Here is a 20,769-nt window from a genome sequence, read left to right as displayed (position 1 = left end):
TTGATGCTTTAATTTAGGATAACCATCCTTTCTTAGGATTGTGTTAATGGAAACCAGGGCACACTAGCCAGTTGTAACTAGAAGATAACTTTTTATATTTAGTCCCACGTTTGCATAAGAAATGTCCAGACAGATTACAGGTACAAAAGATCCTTGACGTTGAGAGAGAGAGCTGTCTTAAGACATTTGTGAATCCACGAATTTGTGAACTCTACTATAGTATTTAATCTCTCATTCAAAAGTCATTAAGTATGAAGGGTGAAGATGAGAGTCTCTCGCTTCTGAGATGTGATAGTAGGCAAGCAGTAAATCTGGCCACATGACTTTCATCTGCACCTTGGCTTCAGTTTATGTTTGGGTCTCAGAAATTTTAAATTGCTGCCTGCCTTGGAGTGTGGAATTGCTGTAGATGATATAGTGGTAGAAACCTGGAATGACAAATGCCAAAGAACTATTCTATATCATGTCAGTCCTTACACCTACATTCAAATAATTATCAATCATAGAGTCCTAATTGGGAATGAAGTTTTTTCAAAAGGCTTCCTCTACCTTTTGCTCTTGTCTTTCCAAGAAACCATAAAGCACATGAGACATTTTTATCATTTTCTAGCTTAAAATTATAATATCAAATTGTTCAATCAGATGCTTTTTCAAACTTTATGCAGCAACTGAACATCCTTAGATTTTGAGTTTCTTCAATTCCTAGAACTACTTCCTTATGTAGATTTTCATTTGTTGCCTAAGTGAACTATCGTGAACTACTGGAACATTCACTGTTTTGTTGTTGTTGTTGTTGTTGTTGTTGTTGTTGTTATACACGATTAAAGTGACACAGTCCCTTTAGTTCTGGTCTCGTTACTGTGAGCCTGTGCATGGACCTGCTGCTGGACTGGGCAGTTCAGTTGCTGCTCTTAAATTGGCCCACCACACTTTCCAGTGGGAACTTGTGGGCATTTGGGGGGGCTCCTTTCCTGAGGCCGGTCAGATGTCCTGTTACTTCCTTCCACACAGGTGTCAACCACAGGTCTGTGGAGGTTGGTGGTTTCTCCTCGCCTGCTTATACGGTGGGGTTTGTGAGACACCTCGCCACTTTACTTTGTTGCGGAGATTGTGGGATTTGATTTTGCTCTCTCACTCTTTTTTTATGTGGAGATTCGGAGATATTAAAAAACTATACTGCTACCACCAACTTATCCAAATCCTTTTGAAAAAAATCCCTACTTGTATCTATCATCTTGTTTCCCTTTTCTTTTCCTATCATTTGTACGTCTTTGCTTTCCCTTGACCATTCTAGCCAGGAGTTGTTTTTTTTTTTAATAGTTTTTTTTTAAAAATATGTTTTTGTTGTTCTGTTCTTTCCTGAGAAACTGGCTTCTGGTTTTGTTGTTCTCTCTCTGGGCAGTGGAGAGGTGATGGAGTGACCAGCCTGATGAGCTGTGTTTCTTAGTTCTGGGCGACAGCTCTGTCTTGTTATGGTGCCTCCAGCCATTGCTGGCCTTGCTGCTTCAGCAGTGATCCATACAGGACACAGCTGGTAGAGAGAATGGTAGAGGTATCAAGGTCTCTCTTCCATTCGTGTACACATATCTCTGCTGTAAGTGGCCATCTTCCATCCCTCACTCTGGAACCCAGTTACCTCTATTTTCTTAGGGGCTTTTCAGAGTTTTGTTTTATATCTTTGGTTGTTATTTGTGTGTAGACTCCATCAGTTCTCAATTATGTAGCATTTTCAGGGTTGGAGAAGAGAGTACAGGAATTGTTGTCCTATTTAACTTGACATCTTATTAAGAACCACATGCCTTTTCAGAGTTACAATAAATATATCCAGATAATTCCCATTACCCATACTAAGGGTTTACTAGCCATCAGCTGGTAAGGGTCTTTTCTTCCTGAGCAATTAAATTTAATAACACCCACTCCCAACCCCCAGTCACAAAAGGAGATATTTGTTTCTGGCTAAGCTCTGGGGATATCACTTGGTAATTGCTTCCCTGAGGGCAAAGTGATCTGATTCCATTTTTAAATGACATTAAAATTGGACACGGATAACACCCAATTTAACTTTTTCTTATCTGGGGGCATTTTGAAATAGGTTTTCTGTGTTCTCTATTATAAAAATCATAAGCATTCTAAATATTAGCACCCATATTTTTGACAGGGAAATATATATTTTTCATAATATTAAATGCTTCTATATCTTTTTCTTGTATGTTGTATAACTATCCCTTTAAATGAGATGACTTCTGATTGTAAACATGTTGTGGTACTTTTAAAAAACTGTTTAAAAACTCTTCAATTTGGTTTCGGTGAATTACATAGGAAAGAATTCCTAGGAAAGCAGTGCCATAGTCCCTAAGAGGCAGGCGGCTGCTAGGTTGACTTGCCACACTTCCGTAGATTGTGGGCAACGAATCCGAACAGATTTAAACAGTGTATTCCTCAGGGCATAGCAAGCAGCATGAGCCTCAAGGTTTTTCTTTCCCCCCGAAGTTTTGTGAGGGCAGTTTGTGTCTGTGTCATAGCAGAGATACCCTGAGCTCACGAAACTCTTTCATCTTTTGAGGGGATTGCTAGCAAACCTAGCCCAAGAGTCATTTTATCTTTGTACCTATCACAGAACAAATCTGCCCTCTGACTGGGAGGGACACAAATTACTGCAAAAAAGTCATCAATAAGGAGTGTATAAACACCCTGAAGAATTGCCTCCCAACAAAATAAAAAGCTGATTTGGCTTTTCATGAAAACTGTGAGGTGTGAAATGTAATTTTTTTCTTCTACCCACCCCACTACCTTCACATGTCTCTGTCTAAAGTAGAACTGTCACTGGGGCACCTGGGTGGCTCAGTCGGTTAAGCGTCCGACTTCGGCTCAGGTCATGATATCACGGTCCGTGAGTTCGAGCCCCACGTCGGGCTCTGTGCTGACCTCTCAGAGGCTGGAACCTGCTTCAGATTCTGTGTCTCCCTCTCTCTCTGACCCTCCCCCATTCATGCTCTGTCTCTGTCTCAAAAATAAATAAACGTTAAAAAAAAATTAAAAAAAAAAATAAAGTAGAACTGTCAGTTCTAAAAAGGTAAACAGCTAATAACACTAAACCTCCTACAATTAATTACTCTCAACTTCCAGAAGCTGAAAATGAAGGTAGTTTTTAAAACTTGATAAAGTAAAAATGCAAATGAGTGAGTTTAACTTGTGTGTACAGTCTGGGACAAACAGATGAGCTTCATGATTGTGTTTCATATGAGATCGGCCAATAATCTTTCCAATTTCAAAAATGTTTTACATATAAGATGGAATTATTCCATTATTAAACTGAAGATGTTTAAAAATTGTTCTTAGGAAATTTTTTGCTTAAATACATAACCAATAACAACAAGCCTTTTCTAAGGTTGTGTGGTATATTACTAATCAGCAGTCTGAAATTCTCAAACTTTTAGAATCTAAGCTTGTTTAGAATAAACTCACCATTAGTTGCTGATTTATTTTAACCACACGATATTCTGTACTATAAATATTGGTTAAAGAATTTATAAAGAAAACCATTCCGTGTGGTCAAACAGTATGTGTGAAGATTTTGGGTTGTAATAGATAACCTCTCTATTTGCTAAAGACTTGCATAAAGGTTACCAGAGGTTCTCCCACCCTAACAGAATAATTTCTTTCCAGAATCTCTAGGGCTGCGGAGTAAAGTGCTGAGGAAAATTGAAGAGCTCAGGACAGAGGTGAAAACCCTTTCTTCTGGAATTCCTGATGAATTTCTATGTCCAATAACTAGGGAGCTTATGAAAGATCCTGTCATTGCATCAGGTATGTGTGATGCTTTTGTACGTTTGAGGGCATGTTGTGTGCTAAATGAATAAATGATGTAGATAGTTTATAGAAGTTTGTTTAAATGTGGAAAGTTTTTTAAATCTGTTTTATATCTCATAAGTTTTTTTAAGTCATTTAATCTGAAGTAAACTGTTGAACATTATATATTTCTTTTGTTTTTAAATGTTTATTTGAGAGAGTGTGTGTGAACCCGTTGGGAAGGGGCAGAGAGAGAGGGAGAGAGAGAATTGCAAGCAGGCTCCACGCTGTCAGCACAGAGCCTGACATGGGGCTCCAACTCATGAATGGTGAGACCATGACCTGAGCCGAAATCAGGAGTTAGATGCTCAACACACTGAGCCACCTAGGTGCCCTGAACATTATATATTTTGTAATAAAACTGGATGGAGTAGGTTAGGACAAAAGGAATAAGTTTTACAAGCTTTACTTAAACTTGTGAAATGTGTGTTCGGTTACAAGAATGCAAGTTAAAATACTGTTTTTGAGATAGACTGTTGAGATCTCTTATGTTTATTTTGTCTACCATGAATTTAAACAACCTTACAGGAATAAGATTTAAAGATTATGAAGTTGCATCATTCCACATTAATTTCTAATCTTTGTCAATAGACATAGGCATACATACTTTATCTAGTTGTAATCAGTGAATCCATATTTTTTTTTATCTTTGTGTAAAACTTTATACACTTCTAAATATTGACTTAGCCTAAATAACTTTATTCCACTGTGGCTGTATGCTACATTTTGACTCTTGCAAACACATACAAACACCAAACAGTAGAAATCTTTATTTTGTAAATATCATTGCACTGATATCTTATTTTTTTCTATTATTACCCATTACTTAGGGTTATTTTTATGGTATGTGTGCTCCAAAGCAGAATTAATCAATGAGAATATTTTATGAACATGAAAAAGAACAATTTTGACAGTTTTTTTAGGATATTCAGTGGACATTTGAAAAGTGTGTGGTCTTTCCCCATTGTATGGTCTTGGCATCCTTGTTGAAGATCATTTGACCACATATGTGAGGATTTATTTCTCGTTATTTCATTCCATTGGTCTATATGTTTGTCTTAGTATAGTCAGTACCATACTATTTTGATTACTATAACTTTGTAATATGTTTTGAAATCAGCAAGTGTGAGGCCTCTGGCTTTGTTCTTTCTCAGGATCGTTTTAGCGCTTTAGAGTCCTTTGGGATTCCATGTGAATTTTAGTATGGATTTTTTTTCTATTTCTGTAAAAAGTGTCATTGGGATTTTGATGGAGGTTGTGTGGCATCTATAGATGACTTTGGGTAGTATGGAATTTTAACAACATTAACTCTTCCAATCCATGAATACAGGATGCCTTTCCATTTATTTGTGTCGTCTTTACTTCTTTCCACAATGTTTTGTAGGTTGCCAGGAATTTGTATAAAAGCTTGCCAGGAATTTGATGAGAATGGTGTTTAATCTATAGAGCAATTCAGAATCGACATTTCCAACTCATGAATATCACAGCTCTCCATTTATTTAGGTCTTTATATTTCAGTCTATAGGTTTTGCCCATACTTTGCTAATACTGTCCATAGGTATTTACTATTTTTATGACACTATAAATACTAGTTGTGGGGTGCTTCAGTGGCTCAGTCAATTAAGCATCTGACTCTTGATTTTCACTCAGGTCATGATCTCACAGTTCATAAGGGTAGCCCATGTTGGGCTCTGCACTGACAGTGAGGAGCCTGCCTGGGATTCTCTCTCTCCCTCTCTCTGCTCCTCTCCCATGCATGTGCACATGCACACCCTCTCTCTCTCTATCAAAGGTAAATAAACTTTTAAAAAAGTAGTTTTTAAAAATTTTCAATTCCCAATTCTTCATTGCTTGGTATTCCACAGTTGATTTGGTAGACTGACTTTGTATTCTGTGACCTTGCTTAGTTTATTGGTAATAATAGCTCTTTCATAGATTTTCTTCATACGTGATCATATCATCTGCAAGTAGGGATTTGTATTTCCAATTTGTATGCCTCCCTCTGTCCCCACCCCTTTTCCTGTTTCTTGTTACACTGGCTAGGATTTGCAGTGCAATGTTGAACAGAAGTGGTAAGAGTAGATAGTCATACCTTAATCTGCTCTTGGGCGGGGGGGGTGGGGAGCATTCAATCTTTCACCATTAAGTATGATGTAAGCTGCCTTCTATCAAGTTAGAGAAGTTTTCTTCTATCTCTAATTGCTGAGAATATTTAAAATGTTTATCCACTGAAATAAGATGGTTTTTCTCCTTTATCCTGTATTATGATTGATTACTGTATTCGTTTCCTGTTGCTGCCATATCAAATCATCACAAAATTAGTGGCTTAGAACAACATTTCTGTAGGTCAGAGGCCCAGTACATTCTCACAGGCTAAAGTCAAGGTATTGGCATGTTCTGTTCCTTGCTGGTGGCTCTAGGGAAGAATCCATTTCTTACTCATTTAGGTTGTTGGTAGAATTCAGTACCCTGCGATTTTAGGACTGAGGCCTGTATGTTTTTGCTGGCTATAAGCTGAAGGCTGTTTTCAGCTGTGGTAGGCAGAATGTCCATGTCCTAGATCCCCAGAGCCTATGAATGTTACAAGGCCAAAAGGGTTTTGTAGATGTGATTAAGGATCTTGAGATGGAAGCGTCTCCTGTATTATCTGGGTAGACCCAGTGTAATCACAAGGATCCTTATAAGTGAAAGAGGGAAGCAGAAGAGTTGGGCAGAGAAGGAGATGTGACAACAGGATAGAGGTTATTATCTGATACCAGACAATGAGCTAAGGAATTTAGGCAGCCTCCAGAAGCTAATAAAGACAAGGGAAGAGATTTTCTGTCCCCTGGAGCCTTTGGAGAGAATGCCACCCTGCTGACACCTTGATTTCAACCCAGTGAAACTGATGTCATATTTCTGATTTGCAGAACTGTAAGATAACAAATTGTGTTAAGCCACTAAGTTTGTAGTATTTTGTTCTAGAGGCAATAGGAAACTAATACACTGGCCTCTTGGACTGTTTCATTTCTTGGCTTGGGGCCTTTTTCCATCTTCAAACCTAGTGACAGCATCTTTCTTGTATCACAGTGCATCTCTTTGACCCACCTTCCTACCTTCCTCTTTGGCTTTTAAGAACTCATGTGATACGATAATTTCCTGTCTTCAAATCAGCTTATTAGTGACCTTAATTCCTTTGCAACTTAGTTCTCTTTTGCCATGTTAACGTAACACAGTCATAGGTTCCAATTAGGATGTGGACATATTTGTGAGTCATATTCTACTTAACACAATTAGATTCATTGATTTTTTTTTTTATTGTGATATATATATAAAACCATTTTAACAATTTTTGAGTGTACAATTCAGTGGTATTGAATTTGACTATTCTGGATACCTCATAGAAGTAGAATCATGGAATATTTGTCCTTTTGTGTTGACTTATTTTACTTAGTATAATGTCTTCGGGGTTCATGCATACTGTAGCATGTGTCCCAATTGCTTTCCTTTTTAAAGCTGAAAAATATTTCATTGTGTGGATATACCATATTTGGTATATACACCCAGCCATGGACATTTGGGTTGTTACTCCCTTTTGGCTATTGTGAATAATGCCACTGTGAACATGAGTGTACAAATATCTGCTCAAGTCCCTGCCTTTAGTTCTTTTGGGTATATACCAAGAAGTGGAATTGTTAGGTCATATAGTAATTCTATATTTAATTTTTTGAGGAACCACCATACCATCTCCACAGGGCGGCACTATTTTACATTCTCACCAGCAGTGCACAAGGGTTCCAAGTTTTCTACATCCTTACCAGGACTTGTTATTTTCTGATGTTTGTATTGTTTTATAATAGCCATCCCGATGGGTGTGAGGTGGTATCTCATTGCGGTTTTGATTTACATTTCTCTAGTGATTAGGATGCTGACCTTCTTATGTATATTGACCAGTTTATATGTCTTCTTTGGAGAAATGTCTATTTAAGTCCTTTGCCATTTTTCAATCTGTTTTTGTAGTTTAGTTATAGGAGTGATTTATGTATTCTGGATATCAATCCCTTATCAGATATGATTTAGAAATGTATCTCCCATTCCACAGGTTGCCTTTTCACTTTGTTATAGGGCCCTTTGATACACAAAAGTTCTTAATTTTGATGAAGTCCAGTTTATTTTTTCTTTTACTGCATGTGTTTTTGGCGTTGTATTTGGGAAATCATTACCAAATCCAATGTCTTGAAGCATTCCCCTGAGTTTTATTATCTTTTGTATATGGTCTACTTATCCTTTTGTATGCAGATACTCACTTTACCAACCCCATTTGTTAAAGAATGGTCTTGGCACCCTTGTTGAAAACACTTGACTATGTGGGGGTTTGCTTCTCTTATATTCTATTGGTCTACATAGCTGTCTTTATGCCAGTACCATACTGTTTTGATTACTGTAGCTTTGTATATAGTAACTTTTGAAATCAAGAAATGTGAGTCTTCCAACCTTTTTTTCTTCAGGATTTTTCTGGCTCTTTAGGATCTATTGCAATTCATACACAAAATGTCTTTGGGATTTTGAGAGGGATTGCAATGGGGATCACATGGACTCTGTAATTTCTTTAGGTAGTATGGGAATTTTAACCACTGTCTTCTAGTCCATGAGCACAGGATGCCTTTTTTGTTTAATTTCTTACAGCAATGTTCTATAGTTTTCAGCATACAAGTCTTTCACCTCTTTAAGTTTATGACTAAGTATTTAATTCTTTTTGATGCTATTTGTAAATAGAATTTTCTTAATTTCATTTTTGGATTCTTTATGGTCAGTGTGTGGAACCACAGCTGATTTTTATATGTTGATTTTTGTATCCTGCAGCTTTGCTGAATTGATTTCTTAGAACTTTCTTTTGGAATCTTTAGGGTTTGAATTATCTTCTTCACTTATTGCTGGATTTGACATGCTAATATTTCCAGCGTTGTTGTATCTGTGTTCTTAAGAGATACTGGAGTTTTCTTGCTTTATTATAGGAAAGTTTCTTTTAATTATAATTCCAAATCTAGCTTTTAATACATAATTTCATCAAATTAGATTTCTGAGTATTCTCTCTTCTTGGAGGTTTGAATTTTCTGTTACCTTAAAATATACTTGTTGGCATCATTTAATATATTTTTTGTTGAATTGTATCTCATTTGTTTTAATCTTGATTCTCTTTTTGTTTATAGTTGCATAGTATTTTTCTTTCAATCTACTTTTAAAATAAACGTAGTGTACATCTTGATGTAACTTTACCTAAATTGAATTATAAAGTAGGTCTTTCTGGAGTTCTTAAGCTTCTGAAGCATTGTTTGATTTATCCATGTTGTTGTACAAAGCAGTAATTTGTTAACTTTTATGTGTCAATATACTATAAATTATCCATTCTGTCATTGTTACCTGCCATGAATCTTTATTCATGTTTTTTGGTGAACACACATATGCATTATTATTGGGTATATTCCATAGAGTAGATATGCACAGGTTATTATCCAGAGTGGTTGAAACAGCTTTACCCCCTCCAGCAGTGTATAAGAATTATAGTTCCTCCATAGCCTTACTTCTATTTGGTATTGCCTGTGTCTTCCACATGCAGTTCTAAAAAATGACAGGTCTGTACACTTGGTCCAGTTACCCCAGTGCCAACATTTTGCAAAATGATATATCACAAGTAGGATATGAACACTGATGCAATCTACCAAGCTTATTTAGATTTCCCCAGCTCCATGTAATGTGTATTAAGTTCTATAAGTTTGTCCCTTTTGGAAGTTTGAGCATCAGCCACCAGTCAAGACAGAACAGCTCCAAGCCTACACACCTTCTTTTGTCTTTTTCTAACTATATCCATCACCTGCCTGCTCTCTCCTCATTCTGTTCTCCATTTCTTTCAAAGAAATTTTTTAAACATTTATTTTTGAGAGACAGAACACGAGTTGGGGAGGGGCAGAGAGAGAGAGAGAGGGAAACACAGAATCTGAAGCAGGCTCCAGACTCTGAGCTGTCAGTACAGAGCCCGACATGGGGCTTGAACCCACGAACCATGAGATCATGACCAGAGCTGAAGTTGGACACTTAATTGACTGAGCCAACCAGGCGCCCCTCTATTCTCCATTTCTAAACTTTGTCGTTTCAAAAGTACCTTATGAATGGAATCATATAGTAAATAACATTTGGGGATTAGGTTTTTTCAATTAGCATTATCCAGGGAGAGTTGCCATTCATTTATTTTTAGTCTTCCTGTGTTACTTTTAGAGGTGTTCCCTGTGGAAAACATACAAAAACATACATATAGTTGAAGTTGAATTAAAATCTCAGTCTTCATCTTTAGTGGAATTGAACTGATGGCTTTATATTGTGATTGATAAATTTGGGCTAATTCCTGCCAACATATTTCCACTTGATTCTGCTTTCTTCTAGCTCGTTTCCCCCTTCTTTCCTGAATTAATCACATCCTTTTTGGTGTTTTTCCCTTGATGTTTCAGAAGGCCTCTATACCTTATCTGTTAAACTAACTGCCTCAGAAGCATTCTTACAGAATATTTTTAAAAAGCAGCATGCAGGGGCGCCTGGGTGGCTCAGTCGGTTAAATGTCCGACTTCGGCTCAGGTCACGATCTCGCGGTCCGTGAGTTCGAGCCCCGCGTCAGGCTCTGGGCTGATGGTTCAGAGCCTGCTTCCGATTCTGTGTCTCCCTCACTCTCTGCCCCTCCCCCGTTCATGCTCTGTCTCTCTCTGTCTCAAAAATAAATAAATGTTAAAAAAAAATTTTTTTTAAAGCAGCATGTGATTGGTGAAAAGCAATAGAGAAATATATATTTTGAAAATGTGGAGGCTTTGATATATCCATCCAGATCTTTTTCTATTTATAATTTCATCCTGTGACAAAGCAATATGATACAATCTTTTAAAAAATTGCTTTCATTTACTTAATATATCAGAGAGTATTTCATGTTAGTATATTCAGAACTACCTCATTCTCAACTACAGGATGTATTTCATGGCATGACTGTGCCATAAAGTTTTCCAAGTAATTCTGTAGAAAAAATCCTTAGTCATGTAGTATATACAGGTACACTTATTTAAATGTTACTATTGGATAAAAATCTTAATATTGATAGGTACTGCCATACTTTAATTATGCTCATCTTTCATTCTTTTTAAAAATTGGCTTGCCCAATTTTTGCCCATTCAGACCTCCTGATGAATTTTAGAATCATTGTATTAAACAAAAGAAAATCTAATTGACATTATTATTAGAATTACAGAAACCTAAAATCAAACTTAATTTGGGGATGGAGTGGGTAGTAGAAATGAAAACATTACACTAGTCAGGTATTCCTGACAATGCTTTTGAACAGTAATTATACACAATTAGCTGTGTGAGTATTAAATACTTCAGAAGATATTGTTTCTTAGGTTCATTCCTTAGAAATATTCAGAGCTTGTATCTGTTTTCACTTTCTGATGTTTGTGGGATCCTAATTCTGTTCTTTGTTGTCTGAGTATTCAGTCAAGTATTACCTGCGGAATTTCAGGGCAGGAAGAGGGCATTTAGCTCCAGAGAGGTGTTGGAGAGCAACAGGGGACAGAGCAAGCTTTTTTCTTGGACAAAGACAATATAAATTCAAAGCCCAGGCCAGTTAGCTAATATTTTTCACTTGAACTTGGAAGTCAGCTATACATGTAAAAAGATGGTTCCTTTTTGTCACATTTCTAAGTATAATGTAGCAAGAAATAGAAGTCTAAGAAACAAATCTTAAAAAGGTATTGTTACTTTGGTATTTTACCAGAACCTCTTCATCTGAGTATATTAAATTATTAAATAAAGTTTTGTGAGTGGAACTTATTAAATATTGCTTACCTCTTAGAACTAGCTGGTACAGTTCTTGGTTTGTCAACTTGATATCCTAATTTATAGCAAAAGTCAAATGGTACCATTTGGACAAAAAATATTTTATTGAAGGTTTTAAAATTTAAGTCAGTTTTAAAAAGTAGTAAAAATAAGCAAACTTAGTTAATATTGAATATGTACATATATTCTTTTAAATATTGTCATTTGTCCCCCTGGCAACATGTTTGATTTCAAATAAGCTGACTCTAATTGTAGTAAACTTCATGCATGAATTTTTCAAAGAAACCAGGAGTGTCATTAATACAAATTATAAGCTGCAAATATTTTTAGTTATAATAATGCTTCAGTGACTTTTCATTTATGCACGAAAGGCTCTATGTATATGTGTGGGTGGGGATGTGGCCTTTGCTTTGTAGCTCTAATAATCCCTCTGCTCTGGGATGAACTTCAGAACAGTCTGAAACCTTATTAGCAATGCTATAGATCCAACCCAAATTCCTGATTTTCCTATTTATCAAGTATTTGTTACCAGTAGAAAACTCTTGGTATTATAAAATAGTGATTCATTAGAATAACCATGAAAAGCTGATATTGAACTTTAGAGTAAACTATGGCCAGTGTAACTGACTTAGTTACAGTAGGAAGCCTGTACCTCCATAGACTGAATGATTTGACATGTTACACACTACCACCCAAGCAGGCAAGGAAAAATTATTCACCTAAGAAAATTCAATTAAAGGTGACAAAACACCGTGTGATAACATTTTCTAACAGTGCAGATAAAATATATATTAAAAGTGGAGAGTAGAGAATATGAAAAATTGAATATGCTCACTGATTATTAACTGATGGAAAACGTATTTGAAGTTTTGAGTACTACTTACTATAAAGAACCAGTGGATGCTAATAGTATTCTTGGTCTCTTTAAAAAAAAATTTTTTTTTCAACGTTTATTTTTGGGACAGAGAGAGACAGAGCGTGAACGGGGGAGGGGCAGAGAGAGAGGGAGACACAGAATCGGAAACAGGCTCCAGGCTCTGAGCCATCAGCCCAGAGCCCGACGTGGGGCTGGAACTCACGGACCGCGAGATCGTGACCTGGCTGAAGTCGGACGCTTAACCGACTGCGCCACCCAGGCGCCCCAACTTGGTCTCTTTTTAAAAGATATTAGTGTAGGGGTACCTGGATGGCTCAGTCGGTTGAGTGTCTGACTTCGTCTCAGGTCATGATCTCACGGTCCATGGGTTTGAGCCCCACAGGGGGCTCTGTGCTGACAGCTCAGAGCCTGCTTTGGATTCTGTGTCTCCTACTTTCTCTGTCCCTCCCTGGCCTGTGCGTGAGTTCTCTCTCTCTCTCAAAAATAAATAAACATTAAAAAAAAAAAAAAGATATTAGTGTAAAGGTAACCAAAAGATCAAAAATACAAACCTCCCTAAGCATTAAAATTGGTAAAACTAGCTCCTATAGTGAAAGTTTATTTATGTGATATATAAAAAGAATGATAAGTATTACCAATTTATTGCTCAGTAATTCTACCAGTGGATTTAACTCCTCCCTAAAGAGAAAAAAGATTTGACATTAGCTAACAAAGCATAATCCAACCTAAAAGCAAGGATTCAGAGAGGGTAGAAATAAAAGGATAGGCAAAAATGACACAGTTGCAAGTAAAAGTAAAGAAGGGTTACATACTTGTCTGCAAACATAGACCTCAGACCAAAAAACAAATTTTTAAGACACACAAAGATACCATGTGATATTGAAGATCAAAGCTCTCAGTGAAGATAACCATTATGCAGTCTCAAACAGCAACAACTTTCTTAAAGTAGAAACTACAGTGTGCGGAAAAAGCACAGTAATAGGCTTGATCGTATCTCTCAGTTGAAAATAGATCTGTGTATCAAACCCTGAATGTTCAAAATAGAAAGTACACTTTTTAAAACAGATATGGGACATTCATAAATATTAACCATATTTAAGCACTGAACACTATCACTACCAGAAGTAACACAAACAGCATTATCTCTCCACAATGGAACATAACTAAGAAATTAATAGCAAAAGTGGGCCTCTTTCATCTGGAAGGTCAAAAACATTCTATTATCAGATTTATGTAGCCTCGTGACACATGAATTAGCTGTTAATGAACTCATAATGTTCCACATAGTAATAATATTAACATGCACATCATTTATCAGTAATAGGCCAGCGTGATGGTACTACATAAGATTGAGGTTCATTATACTCAATTTTTTTTCGTTTTGTTTTTAAGTCGGCTTCATGCCCAGCATGGAGTTCAGGCTTGAACTCACAACCCTTCATGCCCAGCATGGAGTTCAGGCTTGAACTCACAACCCTGAGATAAAGACCTGAGTGGAGACCAAGAGTCAGATGCTTAAACAGCTGAGCCACCCAGGTACCCCCATTATACTCAGATTTTTATAAATAAAAATTGAATACGTTTTCCTGTCAAACTATTCCTACAATTCAACAATAAAACAAATAATCCAATTAAAAAATAGGCAAAGGATTTGAATAGACCTTTCTTCATAAGAGATCTACAAGCGGTCAATAAGTATTAGATGTCCAATATCATCATGGAAATGAAAATCAAAACCACATTTAGATACCACTTGACACCTACGGCAAAAACTAGAACCTAACATGTGTTGGAAGCATGTGCAGAAATATTGCTGATGGAAATGTAAAATGGTACAGCTGTTGTTGAAAACCGGCACTTCCTCAAAAAGCTAAACACAGTCACCATGTCTAGCAATTGTAGATCTACATCTGAGAGAATTGAAAACATTCATACACAAAGTTTATGTGAATACTCACAGCCTTATTGATATGCCAAAACATTGATATAGCCAAAACATGGAAATAACCCAAATGTCCCATCGCTGAATAAATGAATAAAATGTGATATGCCCATACAATGAAATACTGATCAGCTAGAAGGACAAATACTTCTACATGCTACATGGATGAACCTTGGAAACATGCTAAGTGAAAGAAGCCAGAAACCAAAGACTACATATTGTATGATCCTATTTATAGAAAATGTCCAAAATAGGCAAATCTACAGAGACAGAAAGTAGATGAGTGGTTGCCAAGGGAGGGGAGAGTGAATGCTAAGGGGTACAGGATTTTTCTGAGTGATGAAAATGTTTCGAAGTTAGTATAATTCAAAGTTAAGCAATCATCACCACCAAGAACCATTAAATTGTATACTAAAAAAGGGTGGATTTTGTGGTGTGTAAATTATATCTCAAAAAGGCAGTAACAGTATCTACAGAAAGCATGTACCATCTCTAGGACTCTGGGGAACACAAGCAAGTTGAGATTATCAGAACCTCACATAGGTCTCTCAGAACCAGAGTTCAGGCCTTTAAAGAAGGGGTACTACCCAACTGGTGCCTCTAAAGGGGTAGGATAGGACAAATTTGGGCATACACCTACAAAGAAGCAAGCAAAAAAATGTGGAGAGTATAACCAACTACCCCTGCCAGATGAAGGGCCATGGCCAGGCACAACACTGATAGGAGATTTCACTCTGTTTTTGTCTTCCTCTAGAAGATTCCTATGCAAGATCTAACAAGGAGTCAACTGATAAAAGCAGAAATGTGGTTTGCATTATCCTGGCTCCAGCATGCTGAATCCCCAGTATTGTGCATGAATTTGGAGCTTAGCGACAATAGCTTAATAAGTCTAATCAGCATTTACCAAGTTAAAGAGGAATCAATAGCCTTTCACTTGTGTGTAAATATATGTAAACAAAAAGCAGTTAAAAGGCATAACATTGACACAACATGGGACTGAGAGGATATTATGCTAAGTGAAGTCAAAGAAAGACAAATATCATATGATTTCAGTTGTATGTGGAATCTAAAAAGAAATAATAATAAAAAGCAGAAACAGATCCATAAATACATGGAATAAACTCATGATTGCCAGAATGGAGGGGGGTAGGGGAATGGGCAAAATTGGTGAAGGGGAACAGGGATACAGGCTTCCACTTCTGGAATAAGGGGGATATAAGGTACGGTATAGGGAATATAGCCAAGAGTATTGTAATACCATTGTATGGTGACCAATGGTAGCTACACTTGTGAGCATAGCACAATATACAGACTTATCAGTATGTTGTACAGCTGAGACTAATGTAACATTGTGTGTCAATTTCAATAAAAAAAAATAACAGAGGACAATGTACCAGATCAACATGAAGACGATTGTAACATATCCCTACAAAGTAAACTTGGAACAAATGGAAAGCATACCCCACTAATTTGAAGATACAATGTCAGCAAGATGCCACTATTAGATTTTTTTCCTAGTGATACAGATGATGATGATAGATTCCATTGGAAGGACCACACAACAAATAACCTAGAAAATAAAACAGTATCGCTTAGTCCTATCAAATATTAAAACATGTTTTAAGCCTCTATATAACACAGTACGAGATTGGCACATGAATAAACAGAATGGAAATACTTTTTTTTTTCAATTGAGGAATTGATACAAGTGCATTTGGAAATCATTTAGTGAATGATAAAAATGGCGTATGTTAAGTCAGTGGTAATAAATACTTTTAACAAGTGGTATTCTTACAACATAATAACCATATGGAAAAGGGTAAAACTGGCTTCATCTCTTATACTGTACATGTAAATTTCAAATGGATTAGAGATAAACAAGTCCCAGAAGAAAATGCAGATAAATTCCTTGATAATCTGGAAATAGAGACATTTCCTAACCTGGATTCAAAATCCAAGAGAAATCTCTGAAAAACTGATGAAGTGCCAATATTCCAAAGGTACAAAAAATATTCATGGAATACCAATCCTTCTCAAACTTTCAAAAACTAGAAAAGGAGGGAGCACTTCCAGACTCATTTTATAAGGGCAGCATTACCCCAATAGCAAAACCAGACAAGGACATTACAAGAAAATTACAGACCAATATCCCTGATGAACATAGATGTAAAATTCCTCAATTTTAGCAAATCAAATTCAATACATTAAAAGGGTTACACACCATGATCAAGTGGGATTTAGTCCAAGGATGCAAGAATGGTTCAACCTCTGTAAATCACCATCATATATCACATTGACAAAAATGAAGAATAAAAATCCTATCTCGATGCAGAAAAAGCCTTTGACAAAATCCAACATTCATTTATGATAAAAGCACTCAACAAAATGGGTATAGAGGGAATGTACTTCAACATAATAAAGGCCATATAGGACAAGCCCACAGCTAGTATCAATGTCAGCAGTGAAAAGTTGAAATCTTTTCCACTAAGATTGGGAATAAGAGAGCCTAGTCTCATTACTTTTATTCAACATAGTACTGGAAGTCATAGCTAGAGCAGTTAGGTGAAGCAAAGCACAAAGAAAAGACATCCAAATTGGAAAGGAAGAAGTAAAATGATCTCTGCAGATGACATGTTTTTATACATGGAAAAGTGTAAAGATTCCACAAAAACACTGTTAGAACTAATCAACAAATTAAAGTATTAGGATACAAAATTAATACACGGAAATTTGTTGCATTTCTGTACACTAGTAACAAGCTGTCAGAGAAATTAATACTTCCATTTACAACTGAATAAAAAAGATACCTAGGAATAAATTTAACCAAGGAGGTAAAAAATCTATAGACCGAAAATTATATTGAGAAAAGAAAGTGAAGAATACATGAAGAAATGGAAAGGCATGGATTGAAAGAATATTGTTAAAATGTCTATACTACCCAAAGCAATCTATAGATTCAGTGTAATCTCTATCAAAATTCCAATGGCATTTTTCACAAAAATAGAGCAAACAATCCTAAAATTTGTGTGGAAGCACAGAAGACCTTGAATAGCCAAAGAAATCTTAATGAAAAAGCTGGAGGCATCACATTTCCTGATTTCAGACTATATTACAAAGATATATATAGCATCAAAACAGTATGGTGTTGGCATAAAAACAGACATAGAATAGAGAGCCCAGAAATAAACCCACACATATATGATCATTAATCTACAACTAAGGAGCCAGGAATATACAATGGGGAAAGGATGGTTTCTTCAATAATTGGTGCTAGGAAAACATGAGCTGTGTGCAAATAGAATGAAATGGGACCTTACACCATATACAAAATCAACTCCAAATGGATTAAAGACAGCGTAAGACATGAAGCCAAAAAACTCTCAGAAGAAACATAGGTGGTAAGCTCCTTGATATCTGGCTTGGCAATGATTTTTTTTTTTTTTTTTTTTTGATTCTACACTGAAAGCAAAGGGAACAAAAGCAAAAATAAGTGGGACTACATCAAACTGAAAAGCTACTGAAAAGCTTCTGCACAGCAAAAGAAACCATCAGCAAAGTGAAAAGGCAGCCTACAAAATGAGGGAAAATACTTACAAATCACATATCTGATAAAGATTAATATCCAAAATATATAAAGAACTCCTATAACTCAATAGCAAAAAATGAATAAAAGATGAGCAGAGGATCTAAATGTACATTTTTCCAAAGATGACCTACAGAGGGTCAGCAAGTACATGAAAAGGTGCTCAGCGTTACTAATCATCAGGGAATTACAAAACCACAATGAGCAGTCACCTCACACCTGTTAGAAATGCTTATTTAAAAAAAAAAAAAAAAGTCTGGGATTGTGATGTTTCCCGAGTAATATTGAAGACGACCGAAGCGGGAGGCACCACAATCCCAGACTTCAGCCTCTGCTACAAAGCTGTAATCATCAAGACAGCATGGTATTGGCACAAAAACAGACACGTAGACCAATGGAATAGAATAGACTCCAGAATTGGACCCACAGAAGTGTGGCCAACTAATCTTTGACAAAGCAGGAAAGAATATCCAATGGAAAAAAAGTCTCTTTAACAAATGGTGCTGGGAGAACTGGACAGCAACATGCAGAAGAATGAAATTAGACCACTTTCTTACACCATTCACAAAAATAAACTCAAAATGGATGAAGGACCTGAATATGAGACAGGAAACCATCAAAACCCGAGAGGAGAAAGCAGGAAAAAACCTCTCTGACCTCAGCCGCAGCTATTTCTTACTTGACACATCTCCAAAGGCAAGGGAATTAAAAGCAAAAATGAACTATTGGGACTTCATGAAGATAAAAAGCTTCTGCATTACAAAGGAAACAATCAACAACACTAAAAGGCAACCGGCAGAATGGGAAAAGATATTTGCAAATGACGTATCAGACCAAGGGTTTGGTACCCAAAATCTGTAAGAACTCACCAAACTCCACACCCGAAAAACAAATAATCCAGTGAAGAAATGGGCAGAAAACATGAACAGAGACTTCTCTAAAGAAGACATCTGGATGGCCAACAGGAACATGAAAAGATGCTCAACGTCACTCCACATCAGGGAAATACAAATCAAAACCACACTGAGCTATCACCTCACGCCAGTCAGAGTGGCCAAAATGAACAAATCAGGAGACTATAGATGCTGGAGAGGATGTGGAGAAACGGGAACCCTCTTGCACTGTTGGTGGGAATGCAAACTGGTGCAGCCACTCTGGAAAAGTGTGGAGGTTCCTCAAAAAATTAAAAATAGATCTACCCTATGACCCAGCAATAGCACTGCTAGGAATTTACCCAAGGGATACAGGAGATGATGCATAGGGGCACTTGTACCCCAATGTTTATAGCAGCACTTTCAACAATAGCCAAATTACGGAAAGAGCCTAAATGTCCATCAGCTGATGAATGGATAAAGAAATTATGGTTTATATACACAATGGAATACTACTTGGCAATGAGAAAGAATGAAATATGGCCTTTTGTAGCAATGTGGATGGAACTGGAGAGTATTATGCTAAGTGAAATAAGTCATACAGAGAAAGACAGATACCATATGTTTTCACTCTTATGTGGATCCTGAGAAACTTAACACCATGGGGGTGGGGAAGGGGGAAAAAAAAGAGGGAGGGAGGCAAACCATAAGAGACTCTTAAAAACTGAGAATAAACTGAGGGTTGATGGGGGGTGGAAGGGAGGGAAAAGTGGGTGATGGGCATTGAGGAGGGCATCTGTTGGGATGAGCACTGGAAACCAACTTGACAATAAATTTCATATTTAAATAAATAAATGAATAAAAACACCAAAAAGAGACCAAGGGATAGAGAATACAGTAACTATGGGTCCACATTCTCTCAAGGGAGGCAGAATACAAAAAATAAATAAAATAAAAATAAAAAATGTAGTGTTGGTGAGGATGTGGAGAAAAGGGAACTCTTATGCACTGTTTTGTTGGAATGTAAGTTGGTGCAATCACTATGAAAAATATGGAGATCCCCCCCCCCCCCCGCCAAAATTAAAAATAGAACTACCTTATGATCCAGCAATCCCCTTCTGGGTATTTATTCAAAGGAAGCAAGTCACTAACTTGAAAAGATGTCTGTACCTCCACATTCATTGCCAATATTTAGAATAGCTAAGACATAATAACCCAAGTGTCCACCAGTGGATGAATGTATGAAGAAAATATATAGGTACACAACGGAATGTAACTCAGCCATAAAAAAAAAAAAAAGAATCCTGACATTTGTGCCATCATGGATAGACCTTGAGGGCATTGTGCTAAGTAAAATAACTCAGAGAAAGAGACCCATTGATCTCACTTACATGTAGAATCTAAGACAAAACGCTGAATTCATGGATATGGAGAACAAATTGGCCCCCTACCCCCGATCTCTGACAACCACTGAAATGTGAAGGTAGTCAAAAGACACAAACTTCCAGTTATAACATGAGCAGTCCTAGGGATATAATGTACAGCATGATGACTATAGTTAATAATACTGTATTGTATATTAGAAACTTGCTAAGATTTTTAAAAATTGAAGTCTACCTGACAGTTTGTGAGGCATAGTGATTTCAACAACTGTATGCATTCATTATACTCTGCTTACCACAAATGTATATAATATATATTAAACATAATGTATATATAATATATAATGTTACATATATATTATATAATGTATATACTATACAAAATGTATAGTATATATATATTATATACATTT

At 36.5% G+C, this 20,769-nt stretch overlaps 1 protein-coding gene across 5 annotated transcripts in view; it reads left to right on the top strand.

Annotated features, from left to right (window-relative positions):
- WDSUB1 (WD repeat, sterile alpha motif and U-box domain containing 1) overlaps positions 1-20,769 on the top strand; it is a 51,661-nt gene that overhangs the window by 28,295 nt on the left and 2,597 nt on the right. For all 5 annotated transcript variants that reach the window (XM_045479944.1, XM_045479945.1, XM_045479942.1 and 2 more), the window contains one exon: positions 3,667-3,807. In XM_045479944.1, the coding sequence (XP_045335900.1) occupies positions 3,667-3,807 (141 nt within the window). The remainder of the gene's footprint in view (positions 1-3,666; positions 3,808-20,769) is intronic.

This window comes from Leopardus geoffroyi, chromosome C1 (genome assembly GCF_018350155.1).
Source record: "Leopardus geoffroyi isolate Oge1 chromosome C1, O.geoffroyi_Oge1_pat1.0, whole genome shotgun sequence".
NCBI lineage: Eukaryota > Metazoa > Chordata > Mammalia > Carnivora > Felidae > Leopardus > Leopardus geoffroyi.
Note: the sequence above shows the minus strand (reverse complement) of the source record. Positions and strands in the feature narration are given on the sequence as shown.